The sequence below is a fragment of the Pituophis catenifer genome, unplaced genomic scaffold, assembly GCF_029215685.1.
Source record: "Pituophis catenifer annectens isolate HBS135680 unplaced genomic scaffold, rPitCat1.0.hap2 SCAF_9, whole genome shotgun sequence".
NCBI classification, from domain to species: Eukaryota; Metazoa; Chordata; class Lepidosauria; order Squamata; family Colubridae; genus Pituophis; species Pituophis catenifer.
This window is the reverse complement of record NW_027256889.1, coordinates 15,225,561-15,248,947: the sequence shown is the minus strand read 5'-3', so window position 1 is coordinate 15,248,947 and position 23,387 is coordinate 15,225,561. Positions and strand designations below refer to the sequence as shown.

The window sequence follows — 23,387 nt, the reverse complement described above, 5'->3', positions numbered from 1 at the left end:
ACACAACAGTGTGATGTACAGTATTTGTGTTACAGTGATACCGGTAAAGGATTGCTGAACCCTACCAAATGTTGCGTACAAGAACTACCGTACTTTTCGGAGTATATGATGCACTTTTTTTCCCCCTAAAAGAGGGTGGAAATGTTGGTGCGTCTTATACACCGAATACAGCCATTTTTGGCCTCCCGAAGCTTCGCAAAAACAGGACGCGCAGAGGCTGTGGGAGGCCTGCAGAGTGTTGCTGTGGGCTGGGGAGAGCAAAAATGTCCTCATTTTTGCAAAAAACGGGCCCATTTTCGCCAAAAACAGGGCCTGCAGAGGGTTTGGGAGGCCTGCAGAGTGCTCCTGGGGCCCGGGGAGGGCAAAAACTTTTTTCTTTCTTGCTTACTTCTTCGAAATCTTGGTGTGTCTTATAGTCTGAAAAATACAGTATTTTCCCTTTTTTTTTCCTGTGTATTTTCCTGCTGCGTAAGATTTTAAAAAAACAAACAAACAAAAAAAACCCCCTAAAAAAGTTATATTCCAACTACAGGTAGTCTACTACGTATGACCACAATTGTGTCCAAAATTTATGTTGTTAGGCGAGACAGTTGTTAAGTGAGTTTTGCTCCGTTTTATGACCTTTCTTGCCACAGTTGTTAAGTGAGTCACACAGTTGTTAAATGAATCTGGCTTGCCCATTGACTTTGCTTGCCAGAAGGTTGCAAAAGCTGATCACATGACCCCGGGACGTTGCAACCGTCATAAATATGAGTCCGTTGCCAAGCGTCTGAATTTTGATGACGTGACCATGGGGATGCTGCAATGGTCGTAGGTATGAAAATTGGTCGCAAGTCGCTTTGTTGTCACTTCAAACTGTCACTAAATGACTCACCGTTGTAAGTCCAGGTCTACTGTAGTCCCCTTCATCTGGAACGTGGTATCCTTGTGCCGATGTCTTCTTACAATGAATGTTCCTCTTTTCTCTTTCGTGTGCAGCTGAGGAGAGGGAGCAGCCGACACAGGATGCTGGGACGGTGGCTGAAGTTCTGGAATCTGGCGACACGACCCCCCCTTCCAAGAGAAAGAGCAAATTTGCTGGGTTTGGCAAGATCTTTAAGCCTTGGAAGTGGCGGAAAAAGAAAACCAGTGGAAAATTTAAGGAGACCTCAGAAGGTAACCTGCTAGACTCCAGTTCTGCTCCTTTCCCCTTACACCCTTGTGCATTCTTAGCCTGAGTTTGCTTGCTGCATTAAGTGGTAAAGTGGCTTGATTTTTTTTTTTTTTTTTTTGGAGGCTTTGAGTGGTAATGAGAGACCCTAGCCACTGTACTTCGAAAATCATGTTTTGTGGCTTAATTCAAAGGAAGGTTTAATTGACAAACTACCAGTAATAATCTGTGGCTTCCGGAAACCCCGGTCCTTGTTTTGGAAATGGTATTTATTCTTATGCCATTTTACCTCTCCTGACTACTTTTGGCCACAGTTCACGGCATCATCAGGCCTTCCAGATCAGAAATGATCTTGCCTAGATAGCGCTTTGCATTCTTAACCTGAAAATAGCAGATTCCAGACCTGCCTCCGCAGAGATGTTTTCAAATGTTTTTATTGCCTAATAATAATGATAGCCAACTGCAGCTATTTGCTGAAGTGGCCTGCAGTAGAATGCCAAACAGAATTTCAGACAAGGAGGTGGATAGTTAAAGTTCCATTGACTGTTTTCCAGTTGTAAAATACCGTATGCAATTTAGCTACCTCTTGCAACATGGATCGAGGGAAAAGAAATATTTACAAAAAGAATGTGTATGTAACCCTCGTCCTTAAAGCTATCCCAGTGAGCCACTTAACCATATCTTAAAAGTCTTTGCCCTTTATTCTGAGTGCTGGTTTTTTCTTTCCAATTTAATGTCAGTTTTAGAACGAAAGATTTCAATGCGAAAGCCAAGAGAGGAGCTCATTAAAAGAGGGGTTCTGTTGGAAGATGTTGAACAGGGTGAGTTTACCCATTGTCTTCCTCTGTGTATTGTATACATTTGCAGTTCCAGCTCTGATAAGCCTCATCTTTGGCATTTCATGCCTGGGTGCCCCCTCGTTTCCTCCCATCCCTTCCCCACTTCTGCTAAATGTAACTCTCTTGTCCTTGTCTGCCCTTTGAACATTTTTTGATATTATATGTTCCGGGGAGAGCAGGCGAAAGAACGGGTTTCATTTATTTCCTTCCTTTTCTCCAAGGAGACATTTTAGGTTGACAGATTACGAGTTTCTGAAGGTCAACTAGTGAGTAACTGAAAAGCTGACTTGGATTCCAAGGTAGCAATGAAAAGGAAGAGCAATAGCAATAGACTTATATACCCCTCCATACTGCTTTAGAGAACTCTTTGAACATTTTGCAAATGTCATTATTGCCCCCCCCCCAAAACAATCTGGGTCCTCATTTTACTGACCTTGGAAGGATGGAAGGCTGAGTCAACTTTGAGCCGGTCAGGATCGAACTCCAGATTGTGGGCAGAGTTAATCTGCAGTACTGCATTCTAACCACTGCACCATCATAGCTCATAATAGTGCAAGGATTAGAATAGAATAGAATAACAGAGTTGGAAGGGACCTTGGAGGTCTTCTAGTCCAACCCCCTGCCCAGGCAGGAAACCCTACACCACTTCAGACAAATGGTTATCCAACATCTTCTTAAAAACTTCCAGTGTTGGAGCATTCACAACTTCTGCAGGCAATTTGTTCCACTGTTTAATTGTTCTAACTGTCAGGAAATATCTCCTTAGTTCTAAGTTGCTTCTCTCCTTGATTAGTTTCCATCCATTGCTTCTTGTTCTACCCTCAGGTGCTTTGGAGAATAGTTTGACTCCCTCTTCTTTGTGGCAGCCCCTCAGATATTGGAACACTATCCAATTAAAGTTCAGCCTTCATATATATATATATAAATGACTTTGGTTCAATTCTTGATAATTGATGATGGGACTGGACAAGGCTTCATCTAAAATTGTGGGTGACTGGATGATTGACAGCCAAACTAGCAAAATTCTTAGCAGATGTGAGCTCATATCTGGATAATTCAAGACTGGAAAACTCAGTGATTTGGGACCATAATTTAGATTTGGGGGACCGTAAATGTAGACTTTTGAAGCATAGGCTGCTGTGGCATTGCCAGTCACAAACCCCTCATTTTCTGGAAAGTAACACATGAGGATCCTCACTTCCAACACTTTAGATTTCCAGGGTGTCCATCTTCCCCACTGCCCCCCCTTCCAGGTGGGCATGCTTTCCTAAAAGAATGCCTTAATACAAGAACCGTTTCTGTTGATAAAGAAAATATTAAAGACAGTCTCCTTTGCGGCAATCAGCTACTTCTTTCAAGTGTGAAGAGCTTGAAAGGAAGTTTTAAAAGTCAGGGGTTGCAATGGGTTTGGTGGGATTCAAGGAACCTATCAGTAGGTCTGTTGGTGCTTCACAGGGAAGACATTGGGGGATGCAGGCATGGAAAATTGTGAGTAAAATGGGCTGCAAATCTTGTCCCAAAGATTGCTTTTCCAAAAGGCAACTGGACTTTGTTTCTCCTTGAAGTTTTTTGCTTCTCATTCAAGAAGCGTCTTTAGTTCTGAGAACTGATGATGCTTCTTGGATGCGAAGCGAAATGTCTTCAAGGAAAAACAAAAGTCCAATTGTCTTTTGGAGAAGCACCTTTGGGACAACCATGACCTGGATGATTGAGAATCTCCATAGATGACTGCAAATCAGGCTTATTATAAGACAATTGCTTAGCTTCTAGCTAGCCCTACTTCACAAGATATCTTTACTTGAGGTGGAATGTTCTAAAGGCAGAAAAAGAATAGATAGACTTGACCTATAGCATCTTCACCAGAAAAAGACTTTACTGTTCCCCAACTGGATGAGGAACTGAATTCCTGAGCGAAAGTTGTCCTTTTGCGAACTTAGGAATGTTGCAAAGAGCAAAGTTGGTCATTCTCCCCTCCCCATTCAGTCAGATACTAAATGGAAACCGTAGATCTGGTGGCAGCGGGGACTGTTTTACAGAATGTTCCGTGAAATTGCTGATCTAGCCCTGCCTACAGGAAAAGGCAGAGGAGGAAATACCCTTCCCTTCTCAGTAGGACAAGAAATCCATGCCTCTCCCTTCCTATTCCTTACTTACTGTGAGTTAAAAATATTTGTGTTCCACTTGACAGCAGGATCTGGAGGCTCACTGTAAATGAACACAAGATAGGAGAAATCGGGAGAGGTAGTGATAGAAATGTAATTCCCCAAGTTTCTTCCTTTCTTCAACGTGATACATTGGAAAAGAAGAATCGTTCTGCTTCTGTTAGTTTGCTCACAGCGCTGTCTATATATCTGGGATGTGGTACGCATCTGTGGCATGCACATAACCTTTAGCTAGCCCTGAATTTTTCCAGTTGTACCACTGTACATCCTAAGAAGGAAGAACAGTAGCCCTCAAATGCCATGTCACACTTTTAACACCAGGCTGAGCAGACTCGGTGGCTATTTGTCGAATTTTCCTCACGCAGAGAATGAGGTGCATTATATTTATAACTAGCTGATAACTCGGCGTTGCCCAGTATTTATTTATCCAAATCCCTAGAGGGAGCCCCCTTGTGGAGTACTATGAAGCTGTTACCATGGCAACTTCACTGTGCTGTACAGTAGAAGCCATTTTAAGGCACAACAGGCTGTATCTTAACAGAACTTGAATCTAAAATGCACACTGTCACTGTCAGAAGCACTGTGATTTGACATTATAGATATAATTTATTCCTTTTCATTTCAACAGCCCAGGTGTTCCAGAGTTATACACACACACACACACACACACACACACACACACACACACACACACACAGGGGTGTCTTACCCCCACAGTATTTTTTTTCCCAGAGAGTAAGTCATCTGTGTACCAAGTTTGGTTGAAATTGCTCGAGGCGTTCCAGAGTTATGCTGGAACGTACACACACACACTCATTTATATATATATAGATTACATTGGAGCAATTTCTAAACATACACCTATAAATCAGCGTTTATAAGCTCATGCAGATTCTACGCAGCCTGCATGTGAGGTGATGTATCAGTCACCATCCGAGGAAAAGGGTGCGCACCTTGTGCTGAGTGGATCGAAAGCATTTGTTCTTCTCTCCTTAATTGCATCTCTCTCTTTTTGGGAGAGCGTAGGGTAGCTCCCAATTGGACATGAGTAAGCAGTTTGGATTGGTTTCTTATTTTGAGTTTATTTTCTAAACTGCCTTCCTGGCCACCATCACCTCTCTCTGTTCTCTTCCTTTTGGCCTGCAAAGAACACACAAACAATTCATCTCTCTCATCAGTTTTAGAAGTTCACAGAGATCAGAGATGTTTTTGCTCTTGAATCATATAGACCACGTGAGAAGCGGTTGCCTGTATATGAGCCAAGATAATTTACTCAGCCGCTGCCTTCATTTCCTCCTTAAACAGAAGCTGGAAATTCAGAAACACAGAACAATGTGCGTATTTTGTTGGGGCTGGTGAAAATGATACAGACATGTGATATATACAGCATTGAAGAATAAATAGTGTGTAACGTCACACTATAGTTACACTGTTAGAGAAAAATGAACAAGTACAAATAGAGGACTGCTTGGAGTTATAATGACTGAAGTGGCATATAAACATTTGGAAGAAAAGGAAGGGACAAATGAATAGATGTGTAAGTATTAAAAACATAAAAGCATAAACTTGCAGGTACAAGTTACAGCATGAAAGTGAACGTTGCTATGATAGGAGTTTCTTATTGATAACATGAACCTAAAAGAGGGCCTATTTATTTACAGTCTGAGACCAAGTTACAGAATTTAAAAATACAGCACACCGTTAATACATGCATGTGCGCATAAGTAACAGTACATCTATGTGCTGCTAAAACTCTTATCTGTAAACTTCAGTTGCGCAAATGGGAATATTGTAGGGCAACAGTTTCTGAATCAACATACCTGAAGTGAGTTAACTCAAATAATGCATCCTAATCTGGGGTCCCATGGCTTCTGTGGACTTGAAATTTGGCAAAATTGTGGCTGTTTCAGCATTGCTGCGCTGCCACACCACTGCCCTGCTGTGGTCAGTTGTGGTCTTGTGATCTTCATTTCCCCTGTCAACGTCCACAATGAAAGTCACTGGGGAAGCCAGCAGGAAGTCGGAGGTTGTTCCTCCTGCTTTTTACCTGCCCAGTTTCTCTGTTTAGGTAAGAAATAACTTTGAAACGATGACCCGACAGATTATGGATTGTCCAGTACATTTATTTAAAAAAAAAAAAAAGAAGCTGTCTAAAATTAACAATTCATTGAAGGCACTAACTGGTTTCTATAAGCAAAGGCTATAAATAAAAATGTTGCTCCTGCCTTCAAAACTCCGGGGTATGGATCATCTAGACCAGTGATGGCTAACCTTTTTGCCATCTTGTGCCAAAAGCGGGGAGAGCGCGGGTGGGTCGCGTGTGCGCACACCCATAATTCAATGTGGGTCACGCACAAATAAAAGGAAGTACCCAGATATCTAACAGGTAGCTGACATGTATATACATGACTTCCTAACAATGTTTCCAGAGCTGTTTTGTTCTGATTGATGCATTGAAAAGATATTTCATGGAGGCTGTTCCACATATGTGTGCACAGGAGCTAGGTTTCCTGAGTCATTAAAACACACGAGTAGTCCCAAAAACCTCTTTTATTGCAACAGTTGTGAATTCTGTTCATTCCCAGATGAGTCCCAATTAGTTATAAAGAGTCCTCCAGGAGAAGTCCTTCAGGATAATCACCCACCTTTATCTCCCTTGACACATTGCCAAAGACCTAATTGGCAAAGCCACACGGAGAATCAAACAGAGCTTCAGGCTTTAAGCTGAACCGAATGAACAAACGTTGCTTCCTGCAAAGGCCCATGTGCCTTTGCTACTCTTTTAAGTCTTATGGGAGGGGCCAATCACCTCCGAGCCCTACTCCTCAAGTCGTCCCTTTTGTTTTAGATGTTCTTGCCTTCTGGCAGCTCTGCGCATGCGCGCACTGGGAACAGGTTCCTCTTCCTCACTGAGGTCTGACTCTGGAGGCTCCGGAGGCAGCACATACCTCCCAGATGGCCCTTTTTCTGCCTCTGATGCAGAGTCCTTGTCCAAGTTTCCCCCAGACTCCAGGACTGGCCCATAGTCCTTCTCAGCCTCCTCACTGTCCGACTTTCCTGCCAGCTCCACAGGCTGCTGGCGGACCACAACACAAGGGGAAGGTTGTTCTCTGGACACTCTTGTGTTGATGCAGTGTGTTTGCAAATAATAAATTCTGATGTGCAGGTAACAGTTAAGAAAGTTTGTTTTTTCAAACCCAGAAGGGAATTTTCTGGTGCTTTTTTCCATAAAGAGACATAGTGTCCAATCTGTTTTGACATCTTGATTTACTTGCGCGTTGTGTTATGGACACACTTGGATGTTTCAAATCAAGATCATGCCTTCTGCTAGGTTTGTCTTTTAATTCTCACTGGACTGAAAGTTTCTGTAGCTGTCCAAGTACAGCTGATTCTTCCCTTTTGTCTTTTCAGATGAAGTTTTGATTAAGGTTGCTAACAGACCTGTATCCTTGTTTTTATAGATTACGTCATTGTAGTTGGGATTTTAATCTTTGTGTATTGCTCAGAGCCACAATGGGCAACTGTACAAATTGTCTAAACAATCAAACCAAGAAATGAATCCAGATCATGAATAAGAACCAATTGCTCTTGGAGTAGTGTTGAGCTTCAGGGTTTAGTGCCCATGGTCTAAACCAGACTTGGACATTTTATAGAATTCAGAGTAGAATAGAATAGAATAGAATAGAATAGAATAGAATAGAATAGAATAGAATAGAATAGAACTCAACTCTTTATTGGCCAAGTGTGATTGGACACACAAGGAATTTGTCTTGGTGCATACGCTCTCCATGTACATAAAAGAAAAGATACGTTCGTCAAGAATCATAAGGTACAACACTTAATGATAGTCATAGGGAAACAGTCAATATAAATCTTAAGGATACCAGCAACAAGGTTACAGTCATACAGTCATAAGTGGGAGGAGATGGGTGGTGGGAACAATGGGAAGATTAATAGTAATGCAGACTTAGTAACTAGTTTGACAGTGTTGAGGGAATTATTTGTTTAGCAGAGTGATGGCGTTCGTGATATGCTCCCAAGGACAACCTTTGGCTGTCCCTGTCCGGCCCATGTGAGGTCAGTCAGAAATTAGAAATCAAATGTAAATAAGACATAACATGTATTCTTATCAGTAGCAGCTAATCTAAATCATGTACTGTATTGCTTTTTATAAAGCAATAAAATAATATTGAGCAGAATTAAATTCAGCCTATTGGTTCGACCCTCCACAACAGTCCCAGTTTCTCATGTGGCTGCATGGGAAAATTAATTGCCCTCCCCTAGGCTAGACAGGGATGCTCCAGAAGAGTTTTTAGAGCATGTCAATTATGTTATAGCCACGCTTGATCACAATGGGAAGAATGGAGGAACATTTGGGAGGATGCTGGGTGAGAAGAGCCACTATAGCTCTCAAGATCTTACCTGGTCAGAAAATATTGGCTGCCTTCTTTGTTCTGTAAAGCATAGCAACTGGTTAATAGCAGCATTTTTCTGAAATATAAAGGAGCACTAAAGATGTCTGGAAGGGAAGCGATGGCTCAGTGGCTAAGACGCTGAGCTTGTCGATCAGAAAGGTCGGCAGTTCAGTGGTTCGAATCCCTAGTGCCCTGTAACAGGGTGAGCTCCTGTTACTTGTCCCAGCTTCTGCCAACCTAGCAGTTTGAAAGCACATAAAAAAATGCAAGTAGAAAAATAGGGACCACCTTTGGTGGGAAGGTAACAGTGTTCCATGCGCCTTTGGCATTTAGTCATGCCGGCCACATGACCATGGAGACGTCTTCAGACAGCGCTGTCTCTTCGGCTTTGAAACGGAGATGAGCACCGCCCCCTAGAGTCGGGAACGACTAGCACATATGTGCGAGGGGAACCTTTACCTTTACCTTTAGGCTAGACAGTTGATTTCCTGACATTTCACCAGTAACTGCGGTTGACATATTCAGATGCAAGGTAGCCTGTGGACCGCAGTCAGTCTTGTAGCTCAACACTCACACCTAACAATTTACTGGCTGTGAAAGACCACATTAGGATGCTGTTGATTTTTTGAATGCCACACATGACAAATTACATGGCAAGAGCCTGTAGTACAGTGGACTAAAGCACTGTTATTAACATCTGCTGCTTGCAATTACTGCAAGTTCAAATCTCACCAGGCTCAAGGTTGACTCAGCCTTCCATCCTTTCAAAGGTAGGTAAAATGAGGAGCCAGATTGTGGGGGCAATAAGCTGACTTTGTATAAATATACAAAAGTATGAAGGCTATTGCTTAGCGCATTGTAAGCCACCCTGAGTCTCCGGAGAAGGGCGGCATATAAATTAAAGCAAAAAAAAAAAAAATGTCATTAAGGAAAGAATCTGAAAAGCTACTTCTGTGTTCACTAAACTGTCTGACACTGGGTTTTATGGTTCAAAGAACCCAATGGGGGAAACTTGATTTTCTGCAGTAATCCTTTTTATAAAAACTCATAATCCTCCCCCATGTACTGAAATCAAGGTGCCCCTTTTATCACAAATCCCCCATGGGGTATTAAGAAGGCAAAGACATATATTTCACAAAAATATGGATATTTCTCTTTCTGGCTTTATTGAATCCCCTGACTCCTGTAGAATATTTCATGCTAAATTTCCATTTTGGCATAAGACAATAATAAGATTATAGAAATAGGTATTTCTTAAATTGGAATAATCAGCAATATTACACAACAAAATCTCCTTTGTTCCAGTTCCAACTCCCCCACCCCCACCCCCTGAATTTGAATGATAACCAATATTTCATAATAAGGGCATAATTCCATTAAATTCCACTGTTAGAAAGCTGGATAGGCTTTGCTCTAGTCTAGGCCAAACACAATGCAAGATTAATCAAGCTCTGTAGGTCTCCATATCCCATATTTCTCGTTTTGAGCTATTCTAGCTATTTTTAACTCAAGCTTATGCTGCATGGGTCGCCCCCTCTCCCCCCCCCCCCCCGTCTACTGTATTCCTGATTTTTTAACAACAAGCAGAAGTTAAACAGAGGGCAAAAGGCTATTTCAAACATTAAACACTTCAGTATAAATAATTTATTAACAATGATAAGACCTTCACAAGTTATGCATGTCATCCAAGTATGTGAGCTTGCTTAGCTAAACAAAGCAAGTATTTTAAGACATTTAATCCCTGCTATATGTTCTTTCTTTCTTTCTTTCTTTCTTTCTTTCTTTCTTTCTTTCTTTCTTTCTTTCTTTCTTTCTTTCTTTCTTTCCTTCCTTCCTTCCTTCCTTCCTTCCTTCCTTCCTTCCTTCCTTCCTTCCTTTCTTCCTCCTTCTCTCTCCTTCCTTCCTTCTTTCTTCTCTCTTTTCTTCTTTCTTTTTTCTTTTTCTTTCTTCTCTCTCCTCCCTCCTTCCCTTTCTTTCTTTCTTTCTTTCTTTCTTTCTTTCTTTCTTTCTTTCTTTCTTTCTTTCTTTCTCTCTCTCTCTCTCTCTCTCTCTCTCTCTCTCTCTCTCTCTCTCTCTCTCTCCTTCCTGCCTGCCTGCCTTCCTTCCTGCCTTCCTTCTTTCCTTCCTTCTTTCTTCTCCTTCCTTCCTTCCTTCCTTCCTCCCTCCCTCCCTCCTTCCATGAAATCCAGAATCACCTTCTAAATAGAATGTATCCCTTATTTTTGTTCTTTCTTCTCTCTCAGCAGCTTGGAAGAGATGTATAGAAACATTCACATCTAAGAGCATGCTCCCAAACACACACCTAGACAGACACACATCGGAGGCATGAAAAGTGGAGGATGACTTCATCTTTGGCCCCTGGGCTTAGTCAGGGAAGAAGAGCCCCCTTGCTTTCTCTCCCTTTTGTCAACCAGAAGTATCTTATTTTCTCGTCTGGGTTTTTTTTCTTTTTGGCAGATGTCCCAACTGTACTCATCTTTCTTTTAAAAACATTGAAATTTCACACTTGAGTGATCGCCCAGATCTTGGTATAACCTCGCTAGCTCTTCGTAAGTAAGGGTCTGCCACCATTTCTTGAAAAACAAGAAGGACTGGATTGCCCATCCCATATGCAGGGCATGCTGGATCATGTTGGGTTTGATAGTGAATATTCCTCGCTGTTAATCTTCCTCTGGATTTATCTCATAAATTATGTGCCCCGAGCACATTGGGGAGATCCTGTGCTTTGCATGACAAGCGATTGCTTAATTCTCCTACCCCTCCTACCCCCCACCCCCCCTTTCCAGATGGAGAAGAGCCAGAGAAGCTAATTCATGCTACTTTGAAAAATGGACACACCATTCCCGTTGACTATTCTGGAATCGTCAATCTTACACACTTGGAGGAAGAAACCGGAAAAAGATTGAGCCTTAAGAAATCCAGTCCACCTGAAGAGCCAAAGAAATATCAGGGTGAGAAATTAAGAAGTCGTATGTGTGTGTGTGTGGGGGGGGGGGGAGAGAGAGAGTGTGTGTGAGTGAGTGAGTGTGAGTAGAGGAAGTTGTCTCAGACATAAATGTTGTTATCTATCACTTCTTAATTGTGAATATAACCAGTTTTGGGTCTCGTCTCTGAGTCACTCCCACCCACAAGCTGTTATCATAGCAAGGCCTGGCCCTACCCAGTTTATCTCTTTCCATCTCTCCATTCACCAACCTTGATGCCTCTTGCCACCCACGCTTTGCAAGGGAATGCCAGCCTTGGAATTTGGGAAATGGCCCAGGCCTTCATACTTTCTTTTAGACTGTGGAAATAAATTTAATTCCCGCGGCTCTCCAGACGTACTCGCCTCCCCTCCTCTCTCTCTTTCAGCGGCAGGGTCATGGTTTAATGTAGCCATTCTCTTTTCTCGTGCACTAGTAGAAGATGTCAATTCCCAGCTAGCTAGCATACTGTGGAAGCAGTCTAGATAAGCACAAATCAGGTATATTGTAAGGTTTCTGTAACAGAATCTTGCAAGTCTGAAATCATTTCTCCCTTCCTTTACTTTTATGTCCTAAAACGGATCCTTTCTGAAATAGCAATAGCAATAGCATTTAGACTTACATACCGCTCCACAGTGTTTTACAGCCCTCTCTAAGCGGTTTACAGAATCGGCATATTGCCTCCAACAATCTAGGTCCTTTTTTTACCGGCTTCGGAAGGATGGAAGGCTGAGTCAACCTTGAACTGATCAGGATCGAACTGCTGGCAGTCGGCAGAATTAGCCTGCAGTACTGCATTCTAACCACTGAGCCACCACTGCTCTGTTCTTCCTACACCCCTTTTCGTATGATGGCTGTCTTGGCTGTGGCTCTTCCTTCTGTCTGTTAAGCTTATTCCCATATACTTGTCAGACACAAGAAACCAGGACAGAGGCCAAAAGTACTACAAGTTATTACATGCTACCTATACACAAGAATCTGATCTACTAACAACCAAAGCAAATTGGCCCTAGATAAGAGTCAACAAATTCACGGGGGACTGGACTTAGTTTCCTTGTTGGGAGTGTTGTGACTCCAAACTTATGATGCATTTGACCCCACCCTCCAGCTTTGCCTGGTCATCTCGAATAATACTATTACACATATCCCTGGCCTGCTCTCAAGTTGCCACAGTGGATGTATATTGAGTTGGGATGACCCAAGGGCATGCTGTAATGTGGAAGAGAAGGTTGGCTTGGTCCATATCTGGAATATTTGGAATGACTCACGTAGAACCAGATTTTGGGCTAAATTAGAGAATTTGGTTCCTTATTGGCGTCTTGTATATTTAATTCAGGCATCATATCAAGATAGTATGGATGCAGCGGAAAAAGTTTACTTACAGACAATATTAACAGTGAATTAAGGGATGATTCTTTCCAGCTCAGGGGATTAATCTTATTTTGAATGTTTCTTTACAGGACATTACAGCAATCACCCCAATTCAGAAACGGAGCCCCATCCTGTGCCCCCTGGTCCCAAGCAGCCACTGCTTCCTCCGAAGCGACCGTTGTCCTCTTCTTCGCAGGAGACGAGTGATCTGCAAACAAGGGAATTTGGCCTTGGCAACAGCAGCGCAAGGACAGTGTTTTACTCCACAGCTGCAGCTGCCACCAGCACAACAAAAGGGGGCACTGCTCCTACCCCTGCACCCCGGACTCTGCTCCCTGCTCCTACAAGTGGCCACGCTTCGGCCACCAATACTAGCAATGCCACCCCAACCAAGCAGCCCCCTGTGCCACCACCCAAGCCTATTAATAGGAATAGCAACCCCTTAATAGGTAAGTGGTCATTCTTTTCTCCCTAACCTTTTTTCTCCCCCTTCTGTTCAATTGTGTCCGATTCTCCTTGGCAAATCCTGGCAGTTTTCTTGGCAAGTTTTTTTCAAAGCCATTTGCCATTGCTTCCTTCCTAGGGCTGAAAAAAAGGGACTGGCCTGGTTTCTAACTTGGTGTCTTAACTGCTACACCAAACTGGCTTTTGTACCCTAAGTAAGATCTTGATTTGTTGACATTTGATTTTGCTTATCACTTTTTTTCCCCCAGTGATGCTGTTTTGAACTTCTGTGTCAGGGCTGTTGGTGCATAAGGTTGTCCCTTCTCTTTCAGTTCAGTGAGAAAGCTACCCCATGTTTGAATACAAATATCAATCCACTTTCCATTCGTGATGTTTATATCAGTTTAAAACCTTAGTATCGTACAATAGATTGCATTCCAGATGGACCTAGAGAAATGGAAAGATATCCTTTTTTTTAATAATTTTTTTTTTAGTTTATAAACAAACAAACATACAATATATAATCATTCAGTATATCATCTAGATGTTTCTATTGTGTCTTCATCCTTTTCTTCTTACTCCTCTGATCTTCATCATTTCTTTATTTTTCCCATTTCTTTATTATAACATTCTCCCCATACTTCATTTATTATAACATTTTCTTGTTTACTATTAATACATTTATCTATATCTCTTCTCTAACCAATTGTAAAATTGTCTCCATACCTTGCAATATTCCGAATCCTCTCTTTCTTTAATTATCAAAGTCAAGTCTGTTCATTTCTGCACAATCTAATATTTTCTTCATTACTTCGCCTTCTGAAGGGATTTTCTCTACTTTCCATCTTTGCGCAAATACGATCCTCGCTGCAGTTATTACATGTATAATAAAATATACCTTTTCTTTGCTAATTTTCTCTGGAAGGATACCCAGTAGGAACAGCTCAGGTTTTAAATCAATAGGTTGGAAAGATATCCTTGATGTTCCTTGTAGAAAAAAAAAAAAAAAATTGGCCACGCCCACCCAGTCACATTACACCTCCCCCCCGCCCCCCCGCCCACGGAACCGGGTAGTAACAAATTTTAGATTTCACCACTGGTTTGACTCCCCTGGTCTAGCGCACTGATCAAAATGTGATCCGAGCAAAAATATCTCTCGCATCCGAGTACAGATTTGTTCAGTTCCAATCTGTTTATTTTCTTCTGCTAATTTTCAGTATATATAAAGCCAGACCATCAGGTTGCTGGTAAATTTCATTGCATTGACGTCATGCCCAGAAATCAGCCTGGAGAACAGGAAGTCCAGTTCAAGAAAGCATCGGTTACTCAGACGGTCTCTGTTTCGTTCCCATTGCTTGCCATGTAAAAAGACTTTTTAGAGCCACCAAGCAGAGTGGCTTTCGTAGGCTAGCTGTTCACCTGGGCTGGTTGGAAACAGGACCCCAGTGGGGAGGGGGACGAGAGTGAAACAAGCAGGTAGCTAACGTAGCTTAGGGAAGGGCCTTGCAATACCTGTGGTTTGAGGGTGTGGAGAGAAAGAAGAGTGACATGTAAGACGATCTTGCAAATCTACACCTGTTCCTACTCACCTGCTAAGAATTCATTGTGGAAGTTGGGGGTGGAGGCTGATGGTGCAATTCAGCTCCGGATGCACACGGGGCTTTCGTTTCTTGACACACAAGGCAAGGACAGCAAAAACTTGTCCAATTGTGTAACTTGCAGAGTTTTACTACCTTGGATCTCTTATGGGATGGAACAACACAAATACGGAACAAGAAAAAGCTCATTGAGAAAAAAACAGCTGAGATTATATATAGGGAAGTCTTTTAGGTGAAATCCCTTCCATGTTCAGTCTTAAGATTGTGATTCTTAAACCATAAAACAGCTTGCTTGTCTTTGGCTTAGCACAAGGTGCAAACCAAGTCATTGTGGGTTGTAAACCAGGCTTATTGTTTGACACAATCTGGATTATTTAACAAATCAGAGTCACTGTGTGAGTTGGGCAGCTATATAAATTTGTTTAATAAATCATAGTTAAAACAAACCATGGTTTAATATAATGAGTGGAACAGTTTGCCACTGAATGCAAAGCTCGTAGCATCAACATAAATTTTTCTTCATCCTGGCCCCACAACTCATGAGTAACCTTGGGGAGGATGCTAAAATTTGAGGCTACAGACAGATAGTCCTTGACTTACAAACATTCATTTAGTGACAGAAGTTACAATGGCACTAAAAAAGGGGGACCTATGGGCATTTTTCGCACTTACGACCACTGCAGCATCCCCATGGTCACATGATCAAAATTTATACTCTTGACAACTGTCTTATACTTACGATGGGTGCAGAGTCCCAGGGTCATGGGATCCCCCTTTGCAACCTTCTGACAAGCAAAATCGGTGGGGAAGCCAGATTCACTTAACAACTGTATTCCTAACTTAGCAACTGCAGTGATTCACTTAACAACTGTAGCAAGAAAGGTCATAAAATGGGGCAAACCTTACTTTACAACTTACTTTCTTCTTCTTGTGCCATATCTGTCATCGGACATTGACGACCATGTTGGCAATCCTATTTTTATCAACAGCTGCACGAAAAAGTGCTGTTGAGTTTTGTCCAAACCAGTCCCTTAGATTTTGAAGCCATGATCTTCTTCTGACTGGACCTCGTTTGCCTTCAATCTTTCCCTGGAGGATTAAGTGAAGGATTTTTCCGGGTGTCGCATCACGTCCAAAATATTCTAACTTTCTCTTTTTTATGGTTTTGATGATGTTCCTTGGCTTTCCCAGGTGACTTATCACCTCCTCATTTGTGATTTTGTTAAACCATTTTATACATAACAGCTGCTTGTAAATCCATATTTCAAATGCTTCTAGTCTCTTCAAGTGGCTTTCTGTCAGAGACCAGCAACATTTCTTATTAACAGAAATTTTGGGCTCAATTGTGGTCGCGCATAACTGTGTTTCCCTGAAAATAAGACCGGGTCTTATTTTCTTTGGACCCCCGAAAAGACGGCTACGGCTTCTTTTCGGGGTGGTCTTTTTTTTTTTTTGAGGTGCAGGAGGCTGCAAGAAGCCATGAGGTGATCGGGGAAGGGAAGGGAAACCTCCTGTGCTGGCCATGTCCACCCACTTCACTAGGTCTTATTTTTGGCGTAGGGGGTATATTAGTCCCCTCAAAAATTGGGCTAGGCCTTACTTTTTGAATAGGTTGTATTTTCGGGGAAACACGGTACTACCGGTATGTATGTCTGATCAGACATCATTTCAGAAAATTTCCCAGACTTCACTGAGGTACATGAATGTACGAATGCATTTAAAGGTGCTTAGGACTGGCTGACTAAGTTCAGAATGAACAGCATCTGTCTAAATACCGTGTTTCCCTGAAAATAAGCCCTCCCTGAAAATATTTAAACGTATGCGCAGCCAGTCCCCGCCATTTCCTCTGGTTAGGGTTAGGGAGACAGAGCTGGAAAACAGGTAAGATGGCAAGAAGAGCCCCGTCTTGCTCCATGCACCTCAAAATAATACGACCTCAACGAAAATAAGGCCAAGCACTTTTTTGGGGGTTCAAAAAATATAAGACAGGGTCTTATTTTCGGGGAAAATAAAGGACCTGTATATGACAAGTCCTTTTTTGTTTTGGCGTTCTTTTATATGGAAAGGTAAAAATAGAAACTTTGCTTTTATCTTCAGAAAGCACCCTCTGCCCAAACTGGCATCTCTGACATCTCTGGACAACTTGTCCTGTCTAGCAAAACTGCTTCCTGTTATATTCAGGATTGATTTGCAAGGCAGGTAAAGAGACAATATCCAAAGTGAATTTTCCTTTCTCAGGCAAGTCTGACGAGGTTTACATTTATAAGAATTGCTTTCTTGTCTGATAACTTGCAAGACTACCAAAGAGTTGGTAACCATTTGTACAAAGGCAACAAAGTGAAGGAAGAAAGAAGCTGGTTCATTGCATAAACATGCTTGGGCAGGTTGTTGTTGATGATTATTGTGTGAAGTCAGAAACCTAGCCTGTAAAATCTTGGGCAAAAATCCAGTATGTAGGTGTAAGAACAACACCTAAAATTGTTCTTCTCCTCTTTTCAAACCTGGTTCAATTTTTCTTCAAATGTATTGTTGGGGGAACAATATCACAAATCTGTTCCACAGCATTTGTGGCTTGTGCCAGCTCCACATTTAATACCTTTCTTGATATATTTCAAGTATTTGTATCTTGTCTTGGGTGTGGTGGGGGGAATAAAAGCCTCACGAGATGATTCAGTATTGTTAATAAAACAGACTAAACTGGAAATCTTCGTTTAGGGCAAAATAATGAAACATTACATCCAGTAAAAGTGACGCGGCTCTAGTGAAATCAGGAGCGTCCAATCTTGCAACTACAAGGCTTGTGGACTTCAACTCCCAGGATTCCCCAGCCAGCTATACTATGTTAGCTAGGGGAATTCTGGGAGTTGAAGTCCACAGGTCTTAAAGCTGCCAAGGTTTGATACCCCTGAATTAAATGATGAAGGTATGCAAAGCAATTAGTTAGCAGCTGAGCTGTTAGGAGGGATTTTTTAAAAAAATGATCTTTGTGACTTAACTGTCAGACTGTGATGCTATCTCAAAATTAAATGAATTTCCAAACTGCCAATCTTTAAGGAAATCTTTCTTTAATTGAGCACAGCCACCGGATCATAACTCCGCGCAGACAAGACTGACCTTTTGCCTCCCAATCCCTCCCTTTCCGATCCCCAAATCTCTGCTTCTCATTGGCTGTCTTCCAAGTCATTCTTCAGACTTCTTTTTCTCATCATTTCCCAGGAATGTGCCCCCTCCCCTCACTTCCATGACAACCCGACTTCAAAGGGATTTAGCAGGCAAAAGTTTCAGAGTTTATCTCTCGCTCTCCTCTGCTCTCTATGCCTCTCTATGACATTAACAACTTAACAACAACTGATACTTACCCCATCTCTGTGAATGGTGTATACGTGCTTAACATATTAGCTTCTCATGCGTGTCTAAGGTTTACAAAGGTGTTCTGTGTTTGCAGAGCTGATCCGTCCTGTGATAAAGACTTTCGTTGTCACCCGATGTAATGACTTTCTCTTTCTTTCCAGCTGAATTATCTCAGGTGATTAACAGTGGCGGCCCATTGCTGAAGCCTTCACCGCCTCTGCCTCCCAAGAGGGGCCTTCCGCTGAATGTACCGTCCTTGCTAGAATCGGCCGTTGCTCCCAAATCCCCAACCGAGAGGGTCATGTCCTCATCCTATGCTTCCTCGCTACCTCCGCACATGATCTCGACTCTCCCGCCCGCTGTTCCTTCCCCTGCCCTGCCTTCTCACATTCCGTCGGAACCCCCCAGCGCTCCGTTGCCCGTCTCCCTCTACGGAGCGGAGGCTCCCTTTTCTACAGAACCACGGATGAATGGTCAACAAGAAGGTCCCTGCATGATGGATCCAACCAAGAGAGTGGCCGAGCTGGGATATGGAGAACCTCAAGGGCTTCCTCGGTTGTCTCAGGTCCCGCTGCACATCCGCATCCAGCAGGCGTTGAGTAGCCCTTTGCCAGCAACCCCGCCGGCCGAAGGCTCCCACAGGGCTCACTCGTTGCTCTTTGAGAACGACGGCACCGGCGAGGACAATGGAACAGTAGGCAGGGCCAGGTCTCTACCTGTGACTATCGAGCTGCTGAAAGTGTGAGTCACGCTTTGGTTCGCTAGTCAGAAGCCGGGTGTGGTCGGGTTGCTCCCCCCCCTTTTTTTTGTATTTGTGGTATGGTATTTTTCTGTGTATAAGACACCGCCATGTTTCATGTGGTTTCTTGTAGTAAGCACACTACAAGCCATCACTTTGCAGAAGCCATTTTGTAGAAGTGAGTAATACAACAAGAACAGGAAATGCATCACAGGAACAATAGAGATGAAACCTAAGAGTGGCGATGTGACACAGGAAACAACTACAATAGAGAGGAATGATAGAGCAGGGGTCTCCAACCTTGGCAACTTTAAGCCTGGCGGACTTCAATTCCCAGAATTCCCCAGCCCGCTTTGCAGGCTGGGGAATTCTGGGAGTTGAAGTCCTCCAAGCTTAAAGTTGCCAAGGTTGGAGACCCCTGCGATAGAGGCTCATCTGGCATGTGCGGCCTTCTCAGCCTCCTGTGTATTAAGGCGCACCTCAATTTTTAAGTAAATATTTCAAAGAAAAAGTAGCATCTTATACACAGGAAAATATGGTATTTCCTTTTCTTTTTTGTTAAAATTAGCGATAGGTGCAGATTTAAACCCCATGCAGGTAGTCAGTCCTCAACTTACAACCACAACTGAGCCCGACATTTATGTTGCCAAGTGAGAAATTTCCTAACGTGAGTTTTGCCCTGTTTTACGCCCCATTTGTCAAGTGAATCACTGCAGTTCTTCGTTTGTTAAGTGAACCGGAGTCATCCCCCATTGATTTTGCTCGTCAGAAGGGGACCGTGTGACTCCTGGATGCTGTGGCCACCATAAATGTGACTCATTTGTCAAGCATCCGAAGGTAAATCAGGTGATCATGGGGATGTTGCAAAACGGTCATAAGTGTGTGTGTGGGGGGGAAATGGTCATAAGTCACTTTTTTCAGTGCCGTTGTAACTTTGAATGGTCACTAAATGAACTGTTGTAAGTTGAGGACTATTTGTATAGGAGCGTTCTCAGTTGAGATCGATTCCTTTTGCTTCTTCTCTTTCACACCTCCTGAGTACACTTTGCGGAGATACTGTGTAAGCTTTGTGAAAAGCCGGCATTAAGGAAACCTCCCTGAGATCAATTATACTGTCTGGAAATTATTAATGGTGTAATCCAGGGCACTAGGCCGGGGAAGGATACCTAAAAGTATTTCCAAGTGATTGATTTGTTGGCTGGGGTCATGCAATATACCCAATCCTAAACTTGGGTCAATAAAAAAAAATTGCTATCTTCACATAATAAATATGCTGTAGCTAAACAAAGAAGGAGAGATGTGCAACTTGCTCTCCGCCCTGAGACACTGGCCCGGCCTCGCTGCGGCCAACACCACTGCTGTTGCCACCTCCATAGCCTGCCCGCTGCTCTTGCACCGCCATACTGACTTTGTATAAATATACAAAAGTGTGAAGGCTATTGCTTAACGCATTGTAAACCGCCCTGAGTCTCGGCATATAAATCAAATTTTAAAAAGAAAGAAAGAAAGAAAGAAAGAAAGAAGAAAGAAAGAAAGAAAGAAAGAAAAGGAAGGAAGGAAGGAAGGAAGGAAGGAAGGAAGGAAGGAAGGAAGGAAAGAAAGAAAGAAGAAAGAAAGAAAGAAAGAAAGAAAGAAAGAAAGAAAGAAAGAAAGAAAGAAAGAAAGAAAGAAAGAAAGAAAGAAAGAAAGAAAGAAAGAATCTCATTATCTTAAGTGAGAGACTTTTTCCAGGTCAGTGAGTAGACAATGGGGAGTTATCCTCATTGGGTCCTTGGCATGGGGAAGTTTTCTTGTGGGGGTTCTCAGGACGTACATTACTCCTGAGCCTCCAGTATTAATAGCTGGGAAAGGATCCTTTTCTTTCAGGAGAGAATTTAAAACAAGTAAATCTTTGGATTCTCCCGGCCAAACATTTTCCAATCTATTGCACTTCCTTATGGTTGGGATGATCGCTCCTAGAATTCATGAATGGCTTGCTAAACAAATTCTCGAATTTATAATCCCAGATTATCTTCTTTGTGGAGGGAACTCTCCTTATCACCTTTTAATATTACAAAACTGTTCATGCTTCGTGATACATTATGCTACTGTGCAGGCCACTCACTGCTCCTTTGGCTTTGCTTGGTAGCTCTATTCGATTTCATTCATGGGCCAGTCCTTCACTATTTCCAGATTGGCCCCTTGGGGGCCAGATCCGGCCCACGGGCCTTGAGTTTGACACCCCTGTTCTAGAGTTATTAATTAACATGTACACTCCTCACGATAGTAGTTGTTATTATATCATGGGAATAACTGTGTGCCTTTTATTTGTTAGTCCAGACGATGATGAAGAAGAAGAAGAGGAGGAGGAGGAAGATGGCTCAGGAGATGCCTGTCCTTCCAATCACCATGTGTACATTGGAGAGGCCCCAATGGTTGCAGTTATTCCCAGGCTGATCCTGCAAACGGTGCAGGATGAAGACGAGGGACCGAGTGATTCGGATTCTGAGGGACCCATTTTGTACAGGGAGGAAGAGGAGGAGGAGGAAGATGAAGACGAAAGCCACAACAGTAAGAGTCTCTCTCTTTCTCTCTCTCTTCCCTGACTTTAGGATCACATTTGCTCTACTTATGTCAGAATCGCGGACTGGCTGAGAACAACAACAAAAAGTGTGATTGTAGTTGAGCATTTTTTGCCCCAAGTAATGCAACCATCAGCCTTAATTTCCTACCGCATGTCATGAATGCAGAACTGGAACAGACACTTAGTGATTTAGGCATGGTTGGATGTGGAGGTAGTCCTCGATTTACGACCATCATTGAGTCCAAAATTTCTGTCGCTAAGTGAGACTTTTGTTAAGTGAGTTTTGCCCGTTTTACAACCTTTCTTGCCACAGTTGTTAAGCGAATAGCTGCAGTTGTTAACTTAATAGGATGGTTGTTAAGTGAATCTGACTTCCCCATTACCTTTGCTTGTCAGAAGGCCCGCAAAAGGGGATCATATGACCCTGGGACACTGCAGCCGTCATAAATATGAGTCAGTTGCCAGCCATCTGACTTTTGATCACGTGACCCTGGGGGCAATGATTGTGTGAAAAAACAAGTCATAAGTCCCTTTTTTCAGTGCCCTTGTCACTTCAAACGGTCGCTAAATGAACTGTTGTAAGTCAAGGGCTTCCTGTATAGGAGTTTCCTTTTTTTTCTACATGGTTTTCTTCTAGATCAGGGGTCAGCAACCTGTGGCTCTGGAGCCGCATGTGGCTCTTTCATCCCTCTGCTACAGCTCCCTGTGGCTGGTCGGCTCCACAATTGATAGGGCTTTCATTTAGGATAGGTAGAGGAAAAAGGATGCTGTGCTAGGAGGAGACACTATGATGGGGGAACCGGACTTCTGGTTGGCTCCAGAATTGAAACGGGGGGCTTCCAGTTAGGGCCTTCGTGGGTCTTTGAGTGCTTAAGGTTGCCAACCCCTGTTCTAGATGTACATCATTCTTTTTTTTTTTTTTTTTTTTGAAGGTTGCACATACCCAAGATTTATAGCATTGGTCAGTTCTCTGAATTTGATCAAGGAACACATCAATCGCTTTTTATTGTCTTGTGACCATTTGTTGTCTTGTTCTCCCTAGCGGCCCTGGCCAATAAAGTCAAGAGGAAAGACACCTTGGCTATGAAATTGGGAAACATGGCTCCCCGGCAGGAATTGCCAAGAGAGAGCACCTTTCCTCGGAAGAGCAAGGAAGAGTGGAATGAAATCCGACAGCAGATTGGGACGACGCTAATCAGGTAGGATGAATTAAAGTCAGGTTAAAGCTGTTCTGACCTAGGCTTCCCCAGCAGCACGAAGCCGAGCCCTCATCCCGATAAGCCCCTTTTATTTAATTTACAGTGAATTCCTCTCCAACAAACTCTTTCCTCTCTCACAGCCTTTCAAGATAGTTCACAATTACCGACCTTTATCAGGTTTGGAGAGTGGCCAAGCCAATATCTTTCAGACGCCGCAATATGCTCCTCTTTTATTCCCCTGGGAGGGGCCCATCATCGTCCACCTGTGGCCTTACTGCCAAGTCGACCCTTGTTCTTTAGCTGTTCCCTTCGTCTGGCAACTCTGCGCATGCGCACTCTGGGAAGAGGCTCCAGCTGTTCGTCTGCCTCACTGATGTCTGACTCCAAAGGCAGCTGATAACTGGCATGCGGTCCTGGCCCCCTCTCTGCCTCTGACGCAAAGCCCTCATCAGAGCCTTCCCCAGACTCCAGGACTGGCCCATGTTCCTCCCCAACCTCCTCACTGTCCGGATCAGCTGCCAGATCCGATGGCCGCTGGCAGGCCAAAACAAAAGCAAGCATTTGGATTACTTGTAACATGTTGATAAGAGGGT

General features: G+C 43.0%; 1 protein-coding gene across 3 annotated transcripts in view; it reads left to right on the top strand.

The window, feature by feature from the left end:
* The window catches only part of PHACTR4 (phosphatase and actin regulator 4), an 83,154-nt gene that overhangs the window by 47,797 nt on the left and 11,970 nt on the right, over positions 1–23,387 (top strand). For 2 of the 3 annotated variants that reach the window (XM_070949572.1, XM_070949571.1), the window contains 7 exons: positions 979–1,155; positions 1,891–1,971; positions 11,353–11,517; positions 12,990–13,349; positions 18,455–19,034; positions 21,347–21,582; positions 22,638–22,794. In XM_070949572.1, coding sequence (XP_070805673.1) covers positions 979–1,155; positions 1,891–1,971; positions 11,353–11,517; positions 12,990–13,349; positions 18,455–19,034; positions 21,347–21,582; positions 22,638–22,794 — 1,756 coding nt within the window. The remainder of the gene's footprint in view (positions 1–978; positions 1,156–1,890; positions 1,972–11,352; positions 11,518–12,989; positions 13,350–18,454; positions 19,035–21,346; positions 21,583–22,637; positions 22,795–23,387) is intronic. The other variant, XM_070949573.1, reaches the window with a different exon arrangement.